This window comes from Procambarus clarkii, chromosome 21 (assembly GCF_040958095.1).
Source record: "Procambarus clarkii isolate CNS0578487 chromosome 21, FALCON_Pclarkii_2.0, whole genome shotgun sequence".
NCBI classification, from domain to species: domain Eukaryota; kingdom Metazoa; phylum Arthropoda; class Malacostraca; order Decapoda; family Cambaridae; genus Procambarus; species Procambarus clarkii.
The window spans coordinates 42,249,943-42,273,802 of NC_091170.1; the positions used below are offsets into that span (position 1 = coordinate 42,249,943).

General features: G+C 56.2%; 1 protein-coding gene across 25 annotated transcripts in view; it reads right to left on the reverse strand.

The window, feature by feature from the left end:
• The window catches only part of LOC123760692 (nuclear receptor coactivator 2), a 562,651-nt gene that overhangs the window by 199,114 nt on the left and 339,677 nt on the right, over positions 1 to 23,860 (reverse strand). For 21 of the 25 annotated variants that reach the window (XM_069328371.1, XM_069328357.1, XM_069328358.1 and 18 more), the window contains one exon: positions 3,822 to 3,975. The exons of 2 other annotated variants lie outside the window; for them this stretch is intronic. In XM_069328371.1, the coding sequence (XP_069184472.1) occupies positions 3,822 to 3,975 (154 nt within the window). Of the gene's footprint in view, positions 1 to 3,821; positions 3,976 to 19,438; positions 19,473 to 23,860 lie in introns of all 25 variants that reach the window. 2 more of the 25 variants (XM_069328372.1, XM_069328361.1) reach the window with 1 other exon arrangement.

A 23,860-nucleotide genomic window follows, 5' to 3' on the forward strand; every position in this document is an offset into this window, starting at 1 on the left:
CTTTCTTTTGTGTTGACTGACTGCTTTGGTGTGAAGGTCACTACACGTTTAGAACTGCACCACGAGAGAGTGTACTCTAGGCCGGGTGCACCAACCCCGTCAACTGTGACCCCGCTCTCCTGCACCATGGCTGCTTGCCACACGGTCAACACGGGGGGGAAGTCTGCAGGTGTTGGTGTCTGGGGATTAACGCTTACGTTAATCAAGGTGGTGACGTAATACACACACACACACACACACACACACACACACACACACACACACACACACACACACACACACACACACACACACACACACACACACACTACCTGGACCTGGGGACCTGGTAGCCTGGGCCCAGATTCATGAAGCAGTTACGCAAGTACTTACTAACCTATACATCTGTCCTCAATCTTTGGCGGCTCTGTTTACAATTATTATAAAGTTAGTGAGCTCCGAAGCACCAGGAGGCTGTTTATAACAATAACAACAGTTGATTGGGAAGTTTTCATGCTTGTAAACTGTTTAATAAATGTAATCAAAGGCGTCAAAAACTGAGGAAAGGTGTACACGTTCGTAAGTACTTGCGTAACTGCTTCGTGAATGCGGTTCCTGGTGGATAGACCGCAGGACTCTTAATTATGTGGCGCGGGTTCGATTCCCGCACCAGGCAGAAACAAATGGGCAAAGTTTCTTTGACCCTGAATGCCCCTGTTACCTAGCAGTAAATAGGTACCTTGCAGTTAGTCAGCTGTCACGGGCTGCTTAAAGGGGGGTGTATGTGTGGTGTGGAGAAAAAAAAGTAGTAAATAGTTGATTGACAGTTGAGAGGCGGGCCGAAAGAGCAAAGCTCAACCCCCGCAAGCACAGCTAGGCGAGTACAACTAGATGAATACACATACACAGATGAAAAAGGGAAAACAGAAAGAAACCAATTACTCGAACAAGCCACACACGTGTTAGAAATACATGCCAAAGCGTCACGGATAATGAACAGAAAGATAGCATTAAAAAGTGGAGTGTTTGAGGCAGATTGTAAACACGGCCTAAAATGTAGATATATGATATGCTCAAGAGCCCAATAAGTCTGAGAAACTGCAAACGAGCCGAGTGAGAGTTAAGAGGCGCACGCCAGAGCTGAAGCCAAACCCCTTAAGTGTAACTACCTGAACCCACACACAAGGCCATTTAAGCCACTGAATGGATTCCACAAAACTTAAAACATTAAATATTACGAAATATGTCGGAAGAATAAAATCAAAGGACACATATCACAGCATATTGATAAGTATGCGCTTCACTAACACAACAACACAGGCAACAGTGAGAGTCATAGAGATATATGCAAGTGGCCGTCAGTCTGAGTGGTTACATTATTATTATTACGTAGGTACATACATTTATGCAAATACCCTAGAGTCTAGCGTAATTGCTCTTGACGTCACATAGTCTAGGCCCTAGACTATAGTGAGGCCCGCGGCTTCCCTAGTGAAGCCCGCGGCTTCCCTAGTGAAGACGGCCAAGTTGCTGTCCCACACAGCGAGGAAGGGACGACGGGGGCATTTCAAGAGGGAAAATTGATCCTGGTCGCTATTTGCGAACCATTGATACACTCACAAAAATCGTCTGTCTGAATGAGAATCATTAAAATTGCATTTTACGCAATTTCAAAGATCTTTTTCCATGTAGAGTGAACCTAAATTATCCAAAATGATCGTCTTCTCGTTTTCCTTTTGATATTAACAACATTGGTTCCGCGGTTGGCTTTGCGTCATCTCGGGCCAACGAGCCCCGTTTGTTTCCTAAATGATGTGGGAAATCGACTTCAATCGATATTTGTTTGGATTAGCCACTTTCCTGGCCGTTCCCGCGGGTGATCTGCGTGTCTGAATGGTGGGGGCCAGGAAGGGAGGGAGGGGGAAAGGAGAGGGGAGGGGAGGGAGGGGGAGAGGGGAGGGGAGGGAGGGGGAGAGGGGAGGGAGGGGGAGAGGGGAGGGGAGGGAGGGGGAGAGGGGAGGAGAGGGAGGGGGAGAGGGGAGGGGAGGGAGGGGGAGAGGGGAGGGAGGGGGAGAAGGGAGGGAGGGGGAGAGGGGAGGGGAGGGAGAGGGGAGGGGAGGGAGGGGAAAAGGAGAGGGGAGGGAGGGGGAAAGGAGAGGGGAGGGAGGGGGAAAGGAGAGGGGAGGGAGGGGGAGAGGGGAGGGGAGGAAGGTGAGGGAAAGGCAAGGGAGGAGGCAAGGGGCTGGAAGGTTATGGAGGGGGGGGGGGGGAAGGGGGTCAGGTGGACCAAGCAACAGGTGGTGCGGCATGATGCAACCCATCCCCCCTCCCCCCTCCCCAAACACCCAGTAACCCCCCACCTCCCAATACACACACACTCGGCTCCTCAACACAGCCACACAGCGCCTTTAATCGCGGAACATGTAATAAACCGCCTTGGGTGGAGCAGTGGAGCCACGGCGGCCCTCGCTCCCCCTCGCAGGGAAACCCACCAACAGGGGGGCACTGCAGGCGGCCCGGTCTCCGACCAGACCTCCCGGCTGGTCGTCTGGTCAACCAGGCTGTTGGACGCGGCTGCTCGTAGCCTGACGTATGGATCACAGCCTGGTTGATCAGGATGGAATCAAGTGTGTGAGAGGGAGGGAGGGAGGGAGGGCAGCAAGCTGTGAGTAGCGTAGTGGACAACAATCGCATCGATGAAGTAACAATTTTAACCACCAGGGGTGAAGGGTAACACGAGAGGCACACTAGTCCACTACTTTGGGACTCGTGCCACGCTCTGTGATAATAACTGGTTATTTGGTGGGCTGTGAGAGCAGTCTCTGGCCACCACAGGGGCTGTGAGAGCAGTCTCTGGTCCCACAGGGGCTGTGAGAGCAGTCTCTGGCCACCACAGGGGCTGTGAGAGCAGTCTCTGGCCACCACAGGGGCTGTGAGAGTGGTCTCTGGTCACCACAGGGGTTGTGAGAGCAGTCTCTGGTCACCACAGGGGCTGTGAGAGCAGTCTCTGGTCACCACAGGGGCTGTGAGAGTGGTCTCTGGTCACCACAGGGGTTGTGAGAGTGGTCTCTGGTCACCACAGGGGTTGTGAGAGTGGTCTCTGGTCACCACAGGGGTTGTGAGAGCAGTCTCTGGCCACCACAGGGGTTGTGAGAGCAGTCTCTGGTCCCACAGGGGCTGTGAGAGCAGTCTCTGGCCACCACAGGGGCTGTGAGAGCAGTCTCTGGCCACCACAGGGGCTGTGAGAGTGGTCTCTGGTCACCACAGGGGTTGTGAGAGCAGTCTCTGGTCACCACAGGGGCTGTGAGAGCAGTCTCTGGTCACCACAGGGGCTGTGAGAGTGGTCTCTGGTCACCACAGGGGTTGTGAGAGTGGTCTCTGGTCACCACAGGGGTTGTGAGAGCAGTCTCTGGCCACCACAGGGGCTGTGAGACAAGCTGCAGCCCCCGCTGGCAGAAATATGAGGATGGAACTGGTATTCAAGGAGATATAAGCGGCGGGAGAGAGAGGGGAGGGGGTAATCAGGAAAGAAGGCTTGGGGGGGGGGAGAGGTGAAGGAAAGAGGGGAGGGAAGGGGTCGGGAGAGGGAGGTAAGGGAGTGAGGGAAGGGAGGAGAGCGCAGGAGACGCAAGAAAAGCAACGCTCATGCCAATGATGATGAGGCAGGATGAGGCACTTGACAAGAATGTGAGGATACAGGACGGTGGAAAAAAACTGTGCGGATGGCTGAAGCAAAGGTGTGGGAGATGGGCGATAGGTGAGCATGGACAGGTGAGGCGAGGAGGGAGCATAGACAGGTGAGGCGAGGAGGGGAGCATATGGACAGGTGGACGAGGACGTACCTGGTTGACCGTCTGCTGCAGGATGGCGCACTTATCCGGCTTGACAGAGAGTGAGCTCATGTCAGAGGCGATGCTGGCTTGGATTAACTCTGCCAGCTCCTCGATGTACGTGTTCTCCTGCTCTCTGCGTCGCTTCTCATTAAGGCACTTGTTACTGCAAAACCAGAGAGGGAACCCATCAACAACCGTCACCAGGGGCATGGGTAGAGAGAGACAGGTGTAGGGACACATTCACGCTACCAGGAGTGCAGTGCTTTACAGGTGTAGGGACACATTCACGCTACCAGGAGTGCAGTGCTTTACAGGTGTAGGGACACATTCACGCTACCAGGAGTGCAGTGCTTTACAGGTGTAGGGACACATTCACGCTACCAGGAGTGCAGTGCTTTACAGGTGTAGGGACACATTCACGCTACCAGGAGTGCATTGGGGGGGGGGAAGAGACAGATGTAGGACACATTCACACTACCAGGAAGGGAAGGGAACTATGAGAAGAAAGCGTCATGCCATTACGACTGTATAGGACTTGGGAAGGGGGGGGGGGCAGGATAAGAATTTGGGTTGGAACGGGGGGAAGGATGGGAAGGGGGGGGGGGGGGTAGGATGGGAAGGGGGGGGTAGGATGGGAAGGGGGGGGTAGGATGGGAAGGGGGGGTAGGATGGGAAGGGGGGGGTAGGATGGGAAGGGGGGGGGGGGAAGGATGAGACAGGGAAAATGTAGTAGAGACAGTAGATCATACTGCAACCCATCCTCCTCTATAGATAATACAGGTATGTTATCATCTCTCAACGTATGAGGCCGGCGGAAGCATTCCTGGGTGTGTATGCCTGGGCCGAGTATGGAAGCCAGTATGGCATAGTCATAGACAGAGGCATACTGGGACGCCAGCACATATTGGAACCCTCTAAGAATGAACGCCAATTAGACAAGATTGACGGTTCTTCAACGTCCGCCAGCAACAGGAAATTTATAGCAAAAAAAGAGTTTTGAAACTTTGGCACAATGAGTTGTCGTGGAGGGCCACGGGGCGTGTGTCGCAGATGGGGGAGGATGGAGGATGGGAGACTAGCTACTGGATACACAAATATGCAACACCCATTGGGGGTGTGGAGCTTTCAGTTGCGTACTATTGAAGCTTGTTCGCATTTGAGTTGCTCACGTGGTCCCACAAAGCGAGGTGATTCGATGAAATATCTATGCCAGAGTTGACCAAAGAGCGCTGTCGGATGTTGGGCAAATAGTCTCACGACTTCCAACATTTTTGTAGAGTCGTGTGGTCTAGTGGTTAAAGAACCAGGTACGCTACGCCAAGAGCACTATGCACAATGGTGCATAGTGCTCTTGGCTGTCTGGGTTCGAATCCTTCTGGGGTGTGGAGTTCTCAGTTGCATATTGGCTTGGGGACAATTCAAGCTTGTTCGCAAATCAATATCTATATAAATAAAGAATGTAAATGTTCGTTTGTTCAAAATTGCTAATCTCCGAAAGTTCTTCACCGATTACTTTGAAATTTTCACACAACGTTCCATTCACATCCGAGCGGGTTTTTATATACATACTATATAGATGTCACGTCTGCGATGGGAGAAAAACATGTTGTTTTTTTTAAAGCTGTGTTTTTCATGTGAGGGAAATTTTCGAAACCTCCTTACCGATTGCTTTGAAATTTTGACACAACATTGCATTCGAATTAGGCGCGCGTTTTTCTATACCTACTATATTCATGCCTTACCTGTGACAGGAAAAAAGTTTTTTTTTTTTAAACAACGCCTCGTAGGGGCCTCGTAGCCTGGTGGAGGGGCCTCGTAGCCTGGTGGAGGGGCCTCGTAGCCTGGTGGATAGCGCGCAGGATTCGTAATTCTGTGGCGCGGGTTCGATTCCCGCACGAGGTAGAAGCAAATGGGCAAAGTTTCTTTCACCCTGAATGCCCCTGTTACCTAGCAGTAAATAGGTACCTGGGAGTTAGTCAGCTGTCACGGGCTGCTTCCTGGGGGTGGAGGCCTGGTCGAGGACCGGGCCGCGGGGACACTAAAGCCCCGAAATCATCTCAAGATAACCTCAAGATAACGCCATCTGTTGCACGTAACAGCAACACACGCTATACTAAATATGTTACAATTCCATTTCAATGTTTCCGATTGCATTGATGAATTGAATTTTCATAGATTTCGATTTATTTTAATTATAATTTAATTATTTTGTGTGACACTGCGTTAGGATTGAGCTGTGTTGTTTACCATACCGTTCATTTCGTGAGTATAGTTGATTTTTTTCGTTGTTTTTCATTTCTTTTTTTAACCTTTTCTTGTATCTCAGTGATAGGAACATTAGATCATTTGATGTTCCCAGCTTTCTGAAAGGAACATCAGATCATTTGGGATTGCATCGGACGAGGGAGTAGGGAATGGTGGGAGAACGAGGGGACGGGGAGTTGGGGGATGATGGGGACAAGTGGACAGGGGAATGGAGAATGGTGGGGAGGACAAGGGGACAGGAGAGTGGGAGAAGGTGGGGAAGACGAGGGAATGGGGAAGGGGGGGGGGGAATGGTAGGGAGGACTGGGAGACAGGGAAAGGTTGCTGTGGCCGGGTACAGCTAGTATAATTATATGTGTGTGTGTGTATTTATTTATATATATATATATATATATATATATATATATATATATATATATATATATATTACAGATCTCTCAGATTTATACCAGTACGGGGTCAGGTGAAAAAACAAATAGAATAAAGGAAAAAGGCAAGGAGATAAATAGGGGATAATAGGGGACGAAGCACATACAAAGATTAATCGGGTGTAATCGGATTACACCCAGTTTGACGGGTGTAATAGGCCTATTATGTTGAACAGTGACTTCTGTGTTGGCATCGTTATGTTCCGGTCTTGTTCTTACTCTCATGGTGGGTAGAGTAAATAGTTCCGTGATTTGGGTGTTCATGGTAGGTTGTTCTATTCTTATGTTCCTGGCGTTCCGCGAGCGCTATGTCATGGGTTCGTATCCTGGCCGGGGAGGATTTACTGGGCGCAATTCCTTAACTGTAGCCTCTGTTTAACGCAACAGTAAAATGTGTACTTGGATGAAAAAACGATTCTTCGCGGCGGGGATCGTATTCCAGGGACCTGCCCGAAACGCTACGCGTACTAGTGGCTGTACAAGAATGTTACAACTCTTGTATATATCTAAAAAAAAAAAAAAAAAAAAAATGTGGATTGCTTCAAGAATTTGTAATCTTCTTCCATCTTGGATTTTGTCTATTATACAAGTGTTTTTATTCGGCATTTCTCTTGTTAGGGTGATGTCATGGGCGTGTCTGTCATGTCTGTCATCTTCAATCCGGTGCCCCTAGGAATCACACGAGACAAGAATCACACACACACACACACATATATATATATATATATATATATATATATATATATATATATATATATATATATATATATATATATATATATATATATATATATAACTGAAAACTCACACCCCAGAAGTGACTCGAACCCATACTCCCTGGAGCAACGCAACTGGTATGTACAAGACGCCTTAATCCACTTGACCATCACGACCGGACATAATGAGGTGATAGCCGAGGCTATTTGAACCACCCCACCGCCGGCACTCGGATAGTAATCTTGGGCATAGCATTTTACCAAATCACCTCATTCTTTGGGGCACACGTGAGGAACACAAAAATGTTCCTCACGTGTGTACAAGAAAATGTTTCTTGTACATACCAGTTGCGTTGCTCCTGGGAGTATGGGTTCGAGTCACTTCTGGGGTGTGAGTTTTCAGTTGCATATTGTCCTGGGGACCATTCAGGTTTGTTCGCATATATGCATATTATATATATATATATATATATATATATATATATATATATATATATATATATATATATATATATATATATGCGTATACGGTGGCATCTCTGACAGGGTTTGGGGGAATTTTCTACTCCCCCGAGGCCGGCATGGGGCCAGGTTCGCCTTGTGATAACTTGGTCCAACAGGCTGTTGCTTGGAGCGGCCCGCAGGTCCACATATCCACTACAGCCTGGTTGGCCTGCCACTTCTTGCAAAAACGTGTGCATGACACGTAATTAACATATGATATATGCTGATATAATGACATAATGCACATTTACTGACGTCATATTGATATAGTAGTTATTACAGCAATAACTGCAATGACGCGAGTAATGATAGACCCAAGAAATAATTTATGACGCCAACAATAATGGGAGACACCAACGCAGAGCCGCCAAGAGTACACATTGATTACCAGTTGATTGAGAGTTGAGAGGCGGGACCAAAGAGCCAAAGCTCAACCCCCGCCGGCACAATTAGGTGAGTACATTCATAGTACCACCAACAGTGCCAGCAACAGCAGTAGTACCAGCGGGAGCAGTGGTTTAACCAGTAGCAGAAGTAACAGCAACAGTAGATGAAGTAGCAGTAACAGCATCACCGTAACAGCGTGATGACGCAACATGTGCATCACGGGGCCAGAACCCCCCCCCCCCCACCCCAGTGTCGCGAGACGCAAGCACAACAGGAGAGTCCAGCCAGACACTCTCAGTGAAAAGTGTGAGGGCCGAGCCTCAAGCGTGACGTCGACGGCCGGGTTCCCACCGGAGATGTGTGACGAGACAATTAGCATCGCCAGTGACACTCCCGCTACACCTCAAGCCCTCAGGGCTCACTTAACTTCTTACTGTTGTAACAAAAAAAAAATCCCAAATTTATTTTCATTTTTTTCATGTTCAGATTACGTCCATATTCGGGCAAACGGCCAAAAGCGACGTTCTTTTTAAGAGGACAGGTTGCAGGAGCAACCAGCCAGTCCCTTCTTGAGGTTATCTTGAGATGATTTCGGGGCTTTTTAGTGTCCCCGCGGCCCGGTGCTCGACCAGGCCTCCACCCCCAGGAAGCAGCCCGTGACAGCTGACTAACACCCAGGTACCTATTTACTGCTAGGTAACAGGGGCATTCAGGGTGAAAGAAACTTTGCCCATTTGCTTCTGCCTCGTGCGGGAATCGAACCCGCGCCACAGAATTACGAATCCTGCGCGCTATCCACCAGGCTACGAGGCCCCCTTAACATATTAACATCCAGTAGCCAATCACTGTTGGGTGAACGGAGGCGAATCATTAACGTGTTACTACTTTACAGTCATCTGAATGAAATTATCAACACTATTACAGTGACTACTGTGTGATGACGAGAACAGTCAGGGATCAACGCGGCAGTTTACACAAAATAATAAAAATATATATATACGTTTAACTAGTATATATATTATTGTATACTATACTTGGTGGTATTGTCTGGCTTACTATCTGATGGAGTGGCTAGGTGGCGCGCTCGTTCCCTCCACCACACTGAAACACGACTCTCACCATCTGATAGGTAAAGGAAGAGGCTTAGTATAGCACTAGATATGAGCTCATATATACAACAGCTCTCACTCGCTACACCTCACACTAGACACATTTCACACTCGCTACACCTCACACTAGACACATTTCACACTCGCTACACCTCACACTAGACACATCTCACACTCGCTACACCTCACACTAAACACAGCTCACACTCGCTACACCTCACACTAGACACATCTCACACTCGCTACACCTCACACTTGGCACACCTCACAATAGACATCTCTCACTCGCTACACCTCACACTAGACACAGCTCACACTCGCTACACCTCACACTAGACACAGCTCACACTCGCTACACCTCACACTAGACACATCTCACACTAGACACATTTCACACTCGCTACACCTAACACTTGGCACACCTCACAATAGACACAGCTCACACTCGCTACACCTCACACTAGACAGCTCACACTCGCTACACCTCACAATAGACACAGCTCACACTCGCTACACCTCACACTAGACACAGCTCACACTCGCTACACCTCACACTAGACACAGCTCATACTCGCTACACCTCACAGTAGACACAGCTCACACTCGCTACACCTCACACTAGACACAGCTCACACTCGCTACACCTCACACTTGGGACGAACACAATGCACTAAAGGTCCACCGTGCAAAGTGCCGCTGTTTACCCCACTCGTCGGCCGCTCACTTTGTACCTTGATGTCAAACTGACTCTTGCCATATTTGAGAGTTATGTTCAGCATTATACAAATCTCTCTCCTGGTTGATACCTGGTTGATACCTGGTTGATACCTGGTTGATTTTCAATACCTGGTCCTCTTCAATTGCAGTACATGTTAACTATGACACGCTAATTTGTGAAGACAAAATATAAGAACCGAAAAGCATTTGACTCATTTGATGTTATAGGCTCATTAGTCACCTATGACTAATTCCTTATAAGAGGAATGAAGTACCTCAGAGGATCACTACTACACAAAAATGTACATATGCTGGTTAGCATTGTAACTGTGTGGCCACGTCTGTGGTAGAAAAAAATATGATATGGTTATTATGAAAGGATACGTGTGTTTGGGGGAGAGGGTGGGGGGGGGGAGGGAAGGGGAGAAAAGCCGACATTAGATTTAGTAAGGTGGCCTCCGGGTGTGGCCAGGTGGCCTCCGGGTGTGGCCAGGTGGCCTCCGGGTGTGGCCAGGTGGCCTCCGGGTGTGGCCAGGTGGCCTCCGGGTGTGGCCAGGTGGCCTCCGGGTGTGGCCAGGTGGCCTCCGGGTGTGGCCAGGTGGCCTCCGGGTGTGGCCAGGTGGCCTCCGGGTGTGGCCAGGTGGCCTCCGGGTGTGGCCAGGTGGCCCCGGGTGTGGCCAGGTGACCCCCAGGTGTGGCGACCAAGCCACCCGGATGGCCACAGTTCCAGCGTGGTAAAGGACAGTGTTGAGTGTCCCATAGTGACGCAGCACACGGCCCCCCCCTCCCCCCCCCCCGGCCCCCACACTCCCCACACTGTTTCTTCCACAGTGTGGGGCCCCCTCCCCCCCCCCGGCCCCCACACTCCCCACACTGTTTCTTCCACAGTGTGGGGCCCCCTCCCCCCCCCGGCCCCCACACTCCCCACACTGTTTCTTCCACAGTGTGGGGCCCCCTCCCCCCCCCCCGGCCCCCACACTCCCCACACTGTTTCTTCCACAGTGTGGGGCCCCCTCCCCCCCCCCCCGGCCCCCACACTCCCCACACTGTTTCTTCCACAGTGTGGGCCCCCCCCCCCGGCCCCCACACTCCCCACACTGTTTCTTCCACAGTGTGGGGCCCCCTCCCCCCCCCCCAGCCCCCTGCACGACCCTCCACTCCCAAGTCTCATTATATTTATAGCGTGCAATCATCATTTCACTTTGTAAAAATCATCAAAGGAACATTCTCAGAAAAGGTTCAGGACGTTAGAGTGGTGTTCAATCCCACAATGCTCTCTTTCCCCCAACAAGTCACCCGGCGCCTTACATGGAGATCACTGCAGATCATATTAAATTATTTTTGTATTTAAATTCCCGTTCTCAATGGACCAGGTTATACCCCCCCCCCCCAACACACACAATGACAGACCCTTGCAATAAACTGAAGGTATATTGAAAGATAGAGATTCAACACAAGGTCCAGATTTCTAATTAGTAAGAAATCAGATTGGGAGCCTGAGGGAGGCACTGTGGGCCACTGCCACTGGGAGCCTGAGGGAGGCACTGTGGACCACTACCACTGGGAGCCTGAGGGAGGCACTGTGGACCACTACCACTGGGAGCCTGAGGGAGGCACTGTGGACCACTACCACTGGGAGCCTGAGGGAGGCACCATGGACCACTACCACTGGGAGCCTGAGGGAGGCACTGTGGACCACTACCACTGGGAGCCTGAGGGAGGCACCGTGGGCCACTACCACTGGGAGCCTGAGGGAGGCACCGTGGGCCACTACCACTGGGAGCCTGAGGGAGGCACCGTGGGCCACTACCACTGGGAGCCTGAGGGAGGCACCGTGGACCACTACCACTGGGAGCCTGAGGGAGGCACCGTGGGCCACTACCACTGGGAGCCTGAGGGAGGCACCGTGGGCCACTACCACTGGGAGCCTGAGGGAGGCACCGTGGGCCACTACCACTGGGAGCCTGAGGGAGGCACTGTGGGCCACTGCCACTGGGAGCCTGAGGGAGGCACTGTGGACCACTACCACTGGGAGCCTGAGGGAGGCACTGTGGACCACTACCACTGGGAGCCTGAGGGAGGCACCGTGGGCCACTACCACTGGGAGCCTGAGGGAGGCACCGTGGGCCACTACCACTGGGAGCCTGAGGGAGGCACCGTGGGCCACTACCACTGGGAGCCTGAGGGAGGCACCGTGGACCACTACCACTGGGAGCCTGAGGGAGGCACCGTGGGCCACTACCACTGGGAGCCTGAGGGAGGCACCGTGGACCACTACCACTGGGAGCCTGAGGGAGGCACCGTGGGCCACTACCACTGGGAGCCTGAGGGAGGCACTGTGGGCCACTACCACTGGGAGCCTGAGGGAGGCACCGTGGACCACTACCACTGGGAGCCTGAGGGAGGCACCGTGGGCCACTACCACTGGGAGCCTGAGGGAGGCACTGTGGGCCACTACCACTGGGAGCCTGAGGGAGGCACCGTGGACCACTACCACTGGGAGCCTGAGGGAGGCACTGTGGGCCACTACCACTGGGAGCCTGAGGGAGGCACCGTGGGCCACTACCACTGGGAGCCTGAGGGAGGCACCGTGGACCACTACCACTGGGAGCCTGAGGGAGGCACCGTGGGCCACTACCACTGGGAGCCTGAGGGAGGCACTGTGGGCCACTACCACTGGGAGCCTGAGGGAGGCACCGTGGACCACTACCACTGGGAGCCTGAGGGAGGCACCGTGGGCCACTACCACTGGGAGCCTGAGGGAGGCACTGTGGGCCACTACCACTGGGAGCCTGAGGGAGGCACCGTGGACCACTACCACTGGGAGCCTGAGGGAGGCACTGTGGACCACTACCACTGGGAGCCTGAGGGAGGCACCGTGGACCACTACCACTGGGAGCCTGAGGGAGGCACTGTGGACCACTACCACTGGGAGCCTGAGGGAGGCACCGTGGGCCACTACCACTGGGAGCCTGAGGGAGGCACCGTGGACCACTACCACTGGGAGCCTGAGGGAGGCACCGTGGGCCACTACCACTGGGAGCCTGAGGGAGGCACCGTGGGCCACTACCACTGGAATCTAGTCATATTCATCGGCTAATGACTGCAGTTATTACCTAATGACCATAACTATGCATGCAACCTGTCCTCTTAAAACAACGTTGCTCTACGCCCGAATGCGCGCTATGGCCAAAATGGACATAATTTGAAATGAAATCGGCTCACGAAAGTGACGTACTGTCCCGTTTTCTGTTTTGAGTCCTCCGGCTAACTCGGTAAGGTTAGAAGAGGAAACTTTCAATTAACGGTTTTCTTCACATTTTGAAACCTTAGGAGAGCTTCCTGCCCTCCTAACCTACCCGAGGACTCTTGTGTTTTGGAAAAAAAATTATTTTCAATTATTATTAATTTTCAAATTACAGTACGTCCATTTTGGTCATACAGCCAAATTCAAGACGTAATTTGTAAGAGGACAGGTTATACATGATACCTGGTTACCTGGTTGATGGGGTTCTGGGAGTTCTTCTACTCCCCAAGCCCGGACTGAGGCCAGGCATGACTTGTGAGAGTTTGGTCCACCAGGCTGTTGCTTGGAGCGGCCCGCAGGTCCACATATCCACCACAGCCCGGTTGGTCCGGCACTCCATCATGAGTTATATATCAATCTCATATTTATTTACAAATTAAGTTAATAATTAGCGAAATATTTCCACTATATTTACGATGATGGACTAGCGAGCACGGTCTTGACACCTGTCACTAGGAGCGACACCTGTCACTAGGAGCGACACATGTCACTAGGAGCGACACCTGTCACTAGGAGCGACACCTGTCACTAGGAGCGACACCTGTCACTAGGAGCGACACATGTCACTAGGAGCGACACCTGTCACTAGGAGCGACACCTGTCACTAGGAGCGACACCTGTCACTAGGAGCGACACCTGTCACTAGGAGCGACACCTGTCACTAGGAGCGACACCTGTCACTAGGAGCGACACCTGTCACTAGGAGCGACACCTGTCACTAGGAGCGACACCTGTCACTAGGAGCGCTCGCTAGTATAGGTTCTCTTCCTTTATGGCTACTACAACATGTACACATCAACAAAAAACTAGCATGCCAATGGGTAACTTATGAAGAAATACGAGAATACTACTTGCAAGAATACTACTGCAAGCATACCTTAAAAGAGGGAAGTCCCTGCAAGATATGAAGGGCTCCACAACCAGAAATTTTAGAAATGTTTTTAGTTGTCCAGCGAGAGGGCACTTTTTATCCTGGGATATTCCTGCGTGGGCCCTGAGTATATGGCTGGCCCACCAAGTGTTATTTGTTACTTGTTTCTTGTTTTTGTTTGACTTAGGCAGAGTATGACTATTTATAACTCGTATGGTCGATTCTGTAAGATTATGCCCCATGTTTATCTACTTTATACCTACTTGGGGTTCTGGGAGTTCTTCCACTCCCCAAGCCCGGCCCGAGGCCAGGCTTGACTTGTGAGAGTTTGGTCGAACAGGCTGTTGCTTGTAGCGGCCCGCGGGCACACACATCCACCACAGCCCGGTTGGTCCGGCACTTCTTGAAGAAACTAGATAGTCTTCGCTTAAGTATGTCCACGGTTGTTCCGGCAATATTTCTTATAGTCGCTGGGAGGGTGTTGAACAACCGCGGACCTCTGATGTTTATAAAGTGTTCTCTGATTGTGCCTATGGCACCTCTACTCCTCACTGGTTCTATCTGCATTTCCTTCCATATCTTTTGCTCAGTATGTTGTTATTCTTCTGTGCAAATTTGGGACCTGGCCTTCAAGTATCTTCCATGTATATATTATTTGATACCCTTCTCGTCTCCTTTCCAGAGAGTACATTTTGAGAGCCTTGAGACGGTCCCAATAATTTAGATGTTTTATCGTATCTACGCGTGCTGTATATGTTCTCTGTATTCCCCTCTAATTCAGAGATCTCTCCTGCTCTGAAGATGGAAGTACCGAGCAATACTCAAGACTGAACAGCATCTGTGATATAAATAGCATTAGCATTGCTGTGGGGTCTGGATTTAAACGTTCTCATAATCCATCCTGGCCGCCGCTATATTTGCTCGGTCATGTTCACTAAATGTCATGTCGTCAGACATCATAATTCCCAGATGTTTTACAGTGATGGCAAGTGTAAGGTAGCGATGGCAAATGAGAGGCAATGAGAAGACGTGTAAGACAGGAGGGAGCATGCACGAGGCAGGGAGGGAGCATGCACGAGGCAGGGAGGGAGCATGCACGAGGCAGGGAGGGAGCATGCACGAGGCAGGGAGGGAGCATGCACGAGGCAGGGAGGGAGCATGCACGAGGCAGGGAGGGAGCATGCATGAGACAGGGAGGGAGCATGCACGAGGCAGGGAGGGAGCATGCACGAGGCAGGGAGGGAGCATGCACGAGGCAGGGGGGGAGCATGCACGAGGCAGGGAGGGAGCATGCACGAGACAGGGAGGGAGCATGCACGAGGCAGGGAGGGAGCATGCACGAGACAGGGAGGGAGCATGCACGAGGCAGGGAGGGAGCATGCACGAGGCAGGGAGGGAGCATGCACGAGGCAGGGAGGAAGCATGCACGAGGCAGGGAGGGAGCATGCACGAGGCAGGGAGGGAGCATGCACGAGACAGGGAGGGAGCATGCACGAGGCAGGGAGGGAGCATGCACGAGGCAGGGAGGGAGCATGCACGAGGCAGGGAGGGGGCTGCCCGAGGCAGGGAGGGGGCTGCCCGAGGCAGGGAGGGGGCTGCCCGAGGCAGGGAGGGAGCTACCTACCTACCTTGAGGCTACCTTGAGGTGCTTCCGGGGCTTAGTGTCCCCGCGGCCCGGTCGTCGACCAGGCCTCCTGGTTGCTGGACTGATCAACCAGGCTGTTAGACGCGGCTGCTCGCAGCCTGACGTATGAGTCATGCACGAGGCAGGGAGGGGGCTGCCCGAGGCAGGGAGGGGGCTGCCCGAGGCAGGGAGGGGGCTGCACGAGGCAAAGAGGGGCTGCACGAGGCAGGGAGGGGCTGCATGAGGCAGGGAGGGGCTGCATGAGACAGGGAGGGGCTGCACGAGACAGGGAGGGGCTGCATGAGGCAAAGAGGGGCTGCATGAGACAGGGAGAGGCTGCACGAGACAGGGAGGGGCTGCACGAGACAGGGAGGGGCTGCACGAGACAGGGAGGGGCTGCACGAGACAGGGAGGGGGCTGCACGAGACAGGGAGGGGCTGCACGAGACAGGGAGGGGCTGCACGAGACAGGGAGGGGCTGCACGAGACAGGGAGGGGCTGCACGAGACAGGGAGGGGCTGCACGAGACAGGGAGGGGCTGCACGAGACAGGGAGGGGCTGCATGAGGCAGGGAGGGGGCTGCATGAGGCAGGGAGGGGGCTGCATGAGGCAGGGAGGGGGCTGCATGAGGCAGGGAGGGGGCTGCATGAGGCAGGGAGGGGGCTGCACGAGACAGGGAGGGGGCTGCACGAGACAGGGAGGGGGCTGCACGAGACAGGGAGGGGGCTGCACGAGACAGGGAGGGGCTGCACGAGACAGGGAGGGGCTGCACGAGACAGGGAGGGGCTGCACGAGACAGGGAGGGGCTGCACGAGACAGGGAGGGGCTGCACGAGGCAGGGAGGGGCTGCACGAGGCAGGGAGGGGCTGCACGAGACAGGGAGGGGGCTGCATGAGGCAGGGAGGGGGCTGCATGAGGCAGGGAGGGGGCTGCATGAGGCAGGGAGGGGGCTGCATGAGGCAGGGAGGGGGATGCACGAGGCAGGGAGGGGGCTGCACGAGACAGGGAGGGGGCTGCACGAGACAGGGAGGGGGCTGCACGAGACAGGGAGGGGGCTGCACGAGACAGGGAGGGGCTGCACGAGACAGGGAGGGGCTGCACGAGACAGGGAGGGGCTGCACGAGACAGGGAGGGGCTGCACGAGACAGGGAGGGGGCTGCATGAGGCAGGGAGGGGGCTGCATGAGGCAGGGAGGGGGCTGCATGAGGCAGGGAGGGGGCTGCATGAGGCAGGGAGGGGGATGCACGAGGCAGGGAGGGGGATGCACGAGGCAGGGAGGGGGCTGCACGAGACAGGGAGGCGGCTGCACGAGACAGGGAGGGGGCTGCACGAGACAGGGAGGGGCTGCACGAGGCAGGGAGGGGCTGCACGAGGCAGGGAGGGGCTGCACGAGGCAGGGAGGGGCTGCACGAGGCAGGGAGGGGCTGCACGAGGCAGGGAGGGGCTGCATGAGACAGGGAGGGGGCTGCATGAGGCAGGGAGGGGCTGCACGAGGCAGGGAGGGGGCTGCACGAGGCAGGGAGGGGGATGCACGAGGCAGGGAGGGGGCTGCACGAGACAGGGAGGGGGCTGCACGAGACAGGGAGGGGGCTGCACGAGACAGGGAGGGGCTGCACGAGACAGGGAGGGGCTGCACGAGACAGGGAGGGGCTGCACGAGACAGGGAGGGGCTGCACGAGACAGGGAGGGGGCTGCACGAGGCAGGGAGGGGGCTGCATGAGGCAGGGAGGGGGCTGCATGAGGCAGGGAGGGGGCTGCATGAGGCAGGGAGGGGGCTGCATGAGGCAGGGAGGGGGCTGCATGAGGCAGGGAGGGGGCTGCATGAGGCAGGGAGGGGGCTGCACGAGGCAGGGAGGGGCTGCACGAGACAGGGAGGGGCTGCACGAGACAGGGAGGGGCTGCACGAGGCAGGGAGGGGCTGCACGAGGCAGGGAGGGGCTGCACGAGGCAGGGAGGGGCTGCACGAGGCAGGGAGGGGATGCACGAGGCAGGGAGGGGATGCACGAGGCAGGGAGGGGGCTGCACGAGGCAGGGAGGGGGCTGCACGAGGCAGGGAGGGGGCTGCACGAGGCAGGGAGGGGGCTGCACGAGGCAGGGAGGGGGCTGCACGAGGCAGGGAGGGGGCTGCACGAGGCAGGGAGGGGGCTGCATGAGGCAGGGAGGGGGCTGCATGAGGCAGGGAGGGGGCTGCATGAGGCAGGGAGGGGGCTGCATGAGGCAGGGAGGGGGATGCACGAGGCAGGGAGGGGGCTGCAAGAGACAGGGAGGGGGCTGCACGAGACAGGGAGGGGCTGCACGAGACAGGGAGGGGCTGCACGAGACAGGGAGGGGCTGCATGAGACAGGGAGGGGGCTGCATGAGGCAGGGAGGGGCTGCATGAGGCAGGGAGGGGGCTGCATGAGGCAGGGAGGGGGCTGCATGAGGCAGGGAGGGGGCTGCATGAGGCAGGGAGGGGGCTGCATGAGGCAGGGAGGGGGCTGCATGAGGCAGGGAGGGGGCTGCATGAGGCAGGGAGGGGGCTGCATGAGGCAGGGAGGGGCTGCACGAGACAGGGAGGGGCTGCACGAGACAGGGAGGGGCTGCACGAGACAGGGAGGGGCTGCACGAGACAGGGAGGGGCTGCACGAGGCAGGGAGGGGCTGCACGAGGCAGGGAGGGGGCTGCACGAGGCAGGGAGGAGGCTGCACGAGGCAGGGAGGGGGCTGCACGAGGCAAGGAGGGGGCTGCACGAGGCAGGGAGGGGGCTGCACGAGGCAGGGAGGGGGCTGCACGAGGCAGGGAGGGGGCTGCATGAGGCAGGGAGGGGGCTGCATGAGGCAGGGAGGGGGCTGCATGAGACAGGGAGGGGCTGCATGAGGCAGGGAGGGGCTGCATGAGGCAGGGAGGGGCTGCATGAGGCAGGGAGGGGGGATGCACGAGGCAGGGAGGGGGGATGCACGAGGCAGGGAGGGGCTGCACGTGGAAGGGAGGGGATGCAGGAGGCAGGGAGGGGGATGCACGAGGCAGGGAGGGGGATGCACGAGGCAGGGAGGGGGATGCAGGAGGCAGGGAAGGGATGCACGAGGCAGGGAGGGGGCTGCATGAGGCAGGGAGGGGATGCACGAGGCAGGGAGGGGATGCACGAGGCAGGGAGGGGATGCATGAGACAGGGAGGGGGATGCACGAGGCAGGGAGGGGGGATGCACGAGGCAGGGAGGGGCTGCACGTGGAAGGGAGGGGATGCAGGAGGCAGGGAGGGGGATGCACGAGGCAGGGAGGGGATGCAGGAGGCAGGGAAGGGATGCACGAGGCAGGGAGGGGGCTGCATGAGGCAGGGAGGGGATGCACGAGGCAGGGAGGGGATGCATGAGACAGGGAGGGGCTGCATGAGGCAGGGAGGGGCTGCATGAGGCAGGGAGGGGATGCATGAGGCAGGGAGGGGATGCATGAGGCAGGGAGGGGGCTGCATGAGGCAGGGAGGGGATGCACGAGGCAGGGAGGGGGATGCACGAGGCAGGGAGGGGCTGCATGAGGCAGGGAGGGGCTGCATGAGGCAGGGAGGGGCTGCATGAGGCAGGGAGGGGGCTGCATGAGGCAGGGAGGGGGCTGCATGAGGCAGGGAGGGGCTGCATGAGGCAGGGAGGGGGATGCACGAGGCAGGGAGGGGGATGCACGAGGCAGGGAGGGGGGCAGCAATAGGCAGAGTGCACAACAACATACATGAGCAGGCCGGCGTGTCCCGCTGGGGTCGCAGCTGCAAGCAAGAGAAGGGACCAGGTGAGTACACAGCAAACTCTTAACATCACAACAAAGCAACATTATCTCACCGCTTACAAAAGCCGCCACAAGCTGAAAAGTGGTGTTGTCTGGCCGTGTTGTGGTAGACTGCTTCCTCCACCGCGCAGCCTCACTCACTACCATGGGAATTATTGCACTCTGGTAGGTAAGGTTAGTTATGTGCCCATATGCTCTATCTACCATCACCATACACAATGAAAATCTGAAATATTTTGTAATTTTTGTTTGTAAATATTATACCAATGAAGATGTAAATTTCATACCGCATCCGTCGACCTATATATTTCTCTATATTAAGCTTAATTGGCAAAATCTATTCAAGATGCAGGATAAACAACGTTTATTCAAGATAACTTCATTTTTTATATCTCTAATTTATATTAGGCTTGCTATCCCCTCTTGCTCATGCAATTACAGTATGTCCACGAATTGGTTTGTATGTTGGAGCCGTGGAGATCCTGTCGAGGTATACGGCCAGGCTCCCTACCACAGCCAGGCTCCCTACCAGGGCCAGGCTCCCTAAAACGGCCAGGCTCCCTACCACGGCCAGGCTCCCTACCACGGCCAGGCTCCCTACCACGGCCAGGCTCCCTACCACGGCCAGGCTCCCTACCACGGCCAGGCTCCCTACCACGGCCAGGCTCCCTACCACGGCCAGGCTCCCTACCACGGCCAGGCTCCCTACCACGGCCAGGCTCCCTACCACGGCCAGGCTCCCTACCACGGCCAGGCTCCCTACCACGGCCAGGCTCCCTACCACGGCCAGGCTCCCTACCACGGCCAGGCTCCCTACCACGGCCAGGCTCCCTACCACAGCCAGGCGCCCTACCACAGCCAGGCGCCCTACCACCTGCCCGCCACCCTCCACCTGCTGCCTTACCTTCACCTTCATGTGATCAATGGTCTGGAGCACCTGTATATGCTATACTCTATGGTACGAGAGGCACCATATGGTGTGAGGGGGGGGGGAAGGATCGCAGATCACGTGGTACGAGGGGACGCATCACGTGGCGCGAGTGAGGCACCACGGGGTGCGAGGGAGACCACATGGTGTGGCGCACCACATGGTAGGCCACATAGCGGCATAGTGAGAGAGCCGCATCACCCTCCACCTGTCCACATTAAACATAATGCTCCCTGTGAGGTCAACCATCTGCCCCGCGTCCAATCAACATTACCAATATTAACTTTTCCCAATTAGATAAGATGCCTAGCTACTCTCAATTAAACTCTGCTACTGAAAATACAGCAACATTAACATAACTGAATACACTAGCTCCCTTGTTGTGGATCTTGGACCAGAGGAGCGCCACACACACACTCGTGTCATACTGCAAGTTACTTTCCTGCTTCACTTCCCAGTTTGAGTCCAAGACTGCCCTCCGTCATCAGTCACGCGCATGATGTAAATATGCCACAAGCGACTTTAAGAGATAAGAGGGGGACTCGAGGCGCCCTTCACTGCAGCTTACGTGAGGAGTGGAGGAGCCCGCCAAGTATGGAAGGCAAAAGAAAAAAAAATATTGTGGAAGTATGTGGAAATATTTAAAGACGTGAATATTATTTTTGTGCGTGTGGAGAGGGGGGGGGGGTAGATGGGTGGGGGGGAGTTAAAGGGGGTAAAGTGTTGGTGTGTGTGTGTGTGTTTGTGCATTTGGTTGCGTGGGGATTGGCGAGGTGTGCGGGGATTGAGGGAGTGAGGGGATATTTTTTTTTTTTTTTTGGGGGGGTGAGAATTGAGGGCTAGATGTGTGTTTGTAAAGGGCTGGTGTGATGGTGGGAATATGGGAGTTGAGTGAGTGGGTGTTGTGGTGATGTGTGGGTGGGTGGTATGTGTGGGTGTAAGTGGGTGTTGTGGTGGTATGTGTGGGTGTGGTGGTGGTATGTGTGGGTGTGGTGGTGGTATGTGTGGGTGTGGTGGTGGTATGTGTGGGTGTGGTGGTGGTATGTGTGGGTGTGGTGGTGGTATGTGTGGGTGTGGTGGTGGTATGTGTGGGTGTGGTGGTGGTATGTGTGGGTGTGGTGGTGGTATGTGTGGGTGTGGTGGTGGTATGTGTGGGTGTGGGAGGGTGAGGGTAGTGTGACGTGGCGGTAGGTGGGAGGGAGGACAGACAGGTAGGAGTCTACGAGCACTCCCCCACCACCGGTTAGACATGCGGGGAGGAATCTTTAGTCCCTGTTCTTTGGTTCTTAAGTAATGTGGTGCACGGTACACCGGCCGCCTCGTCCTCACCACACCTGAACCTCACACCTGCACCAGGAGCCACCACCATCGCCCAAGACGAACCAGTTGACTTGCTCACACAGCTGCTCGCTAACTACGCACCTTACACATCCTTATACTTTCTTCACTCTTCTTAGTTTATCATGTAACAACATCCTCTCCTCTTCCCACTATATTAAACACAAACTTTTCTCCACTCTATCTACTATATCTCTTGTACATTAATATCAGTAGCAGTTTTTACAGTAACAAAGCTAGCAGCAGCAGCAGCGCCAGCAACAACAGCAGCAGCAGCAGCAGCAGCAGCGCCAGCAACAACAGCAGCAGCAGCAACATTGACATAAGCGACAGCAGCAGCGCCAGCAGCAGCAACAACAGCGCCAGCAGCAGCAGCAGCAGCAGCAGCGCCAGCAGCAGCAGCAGCACCGCCAGCAGCAGCAACAACAGCGCCAGCAGCAGCAGCGCCAGCAGCAGCAACAACAGCGCCAGCAGCAGCACTGACATAAGCGACAGCAGCACAGTTATCAGAATCAATCACCATTATCATGCTAATCATCGTTATAATAATGAAGAGTGAATAGCCACAACCACAAGAGGAGTGACGGCCGCGCTGCCAGCGGCGTGAGGAGTGACGGCCGCGCTGCCAGCGGCGTGAGGAGTGACGGCCGCGCTGCCAGCGGCGTGAGGAGTGACGGCCGCGCTGCCAGCGGCGTGAGGAGTGACGGCCGCGCTGCCAGCGGCGTGAGGAGTGACGGCCGCGCTGCCAGCGGCGTGAGGAGTGACGGCCGCGCTGCCAGCGGCGTGAGGAGTGACGGCCGCGCTGCCAGCGGCGTGAGGAGTGACGGCCGCGCTGCCAGCGGCGTGAGGAGTGACGGCCGCGCTGCCAGCGGCGTGAGGAGTGACGGCCGCGCTGCCAGCGGCGTGAGGAGTGACGGCCGCGCTGCCAGCGGCGTGAGGAGTGACGGCCGCGCTGCCAGCGGCGTGAGGAGTGACGGCCGCGCTGCCAGCGGCGTGAGGAGTGACGGCCGCGCTGCCAGCGGCGTGAGGAGTGACGGCCGCGCTGCCAGCGGCGTGAGGAGTGACGGCCGCGCTGCCAGCGGCGTGAGGAGTGACGGCCGCGCTGCCAGCGGCGTGAGGAGTGACGGCCGCGCTGCCAGCGGCGTGAGGAGTGACGGCCGCGCTGCCAGCGGCGTGAGGAGTGACGGCCGCGCTGCCAGCGGCGTGAGGAGTGACGGCCGCGCTGCCAGCGGCGTGAGGAGTGACGGCCGCGCTGCCAGCGGCGTGAGGAGTGACGGCCGCGCTGCCAGCGGCGTGAGGAGTGACGGCCGCGCTGCCAGCGGCGTGAGGAGTGACGGCCGCGCTGCCAGCGGCGTGAGGAGTGACGGCCGCGCTGCCAGCGGCGTGAGGAGTGACGGCCGCGCTGCCAGCGGCGTGAGGAGTGACGGCCGCGCTGCCAGCGGCGTGAGGAGTGACGGCCGCGCTGCCAGCGGCGTGAGGAGTGACGGCCGCGCTGCCAGCGGCGTGAGGAGTGACGGCCGCGCTGCCAGCGGCGTGAGGAGTGACGGCCGCGCTGCCAGCGGCGTGAGGAGTGACGGCCGCGCTGCCAGCGGCGTGAGGAGTGACGGCCGCGCTGCCAGCGGCGTGAGGAGTGACGGCCGCGCTGCCAGCGGCGTGAGGAGTGACGGCCGCGCTGCCAGCGGCGTGAGGAGTGACGGCCGCGCTGCCAGCGGCGTGAGGAGTGACGGCCGCGCTGCCAGCGGCGTGAGGAGTGACGGCCGCGCTGCCAGCGGCGTGAGGAGTGACGGCCGCGCTGCCAGCGGCGTGAGGAGTGACGGCCGCGCTGCCAGCGGCGTGAGGAGTGACGGCCGCGCTGCCAGCGGCGCGAGGAGTGACGGCCGCGCTGCCAGCGGCGCGAGGAGTGACGGCCGCGCTGCCAGTGGCGTGAGGAGTGACCTGTGAGGGAACACTGGCTTCATCCTTCTTGTCGCAATACAACTCTAATTATCTTCCATGATACGAGCATTCTGGTCTTTCCAAGGTAGAAGAGCTTCTGCTTCCGAGGTTTCTCACCATACGTGTCCGCCGACACACGCGCACGCACTGGAGCACGTGATCACCAC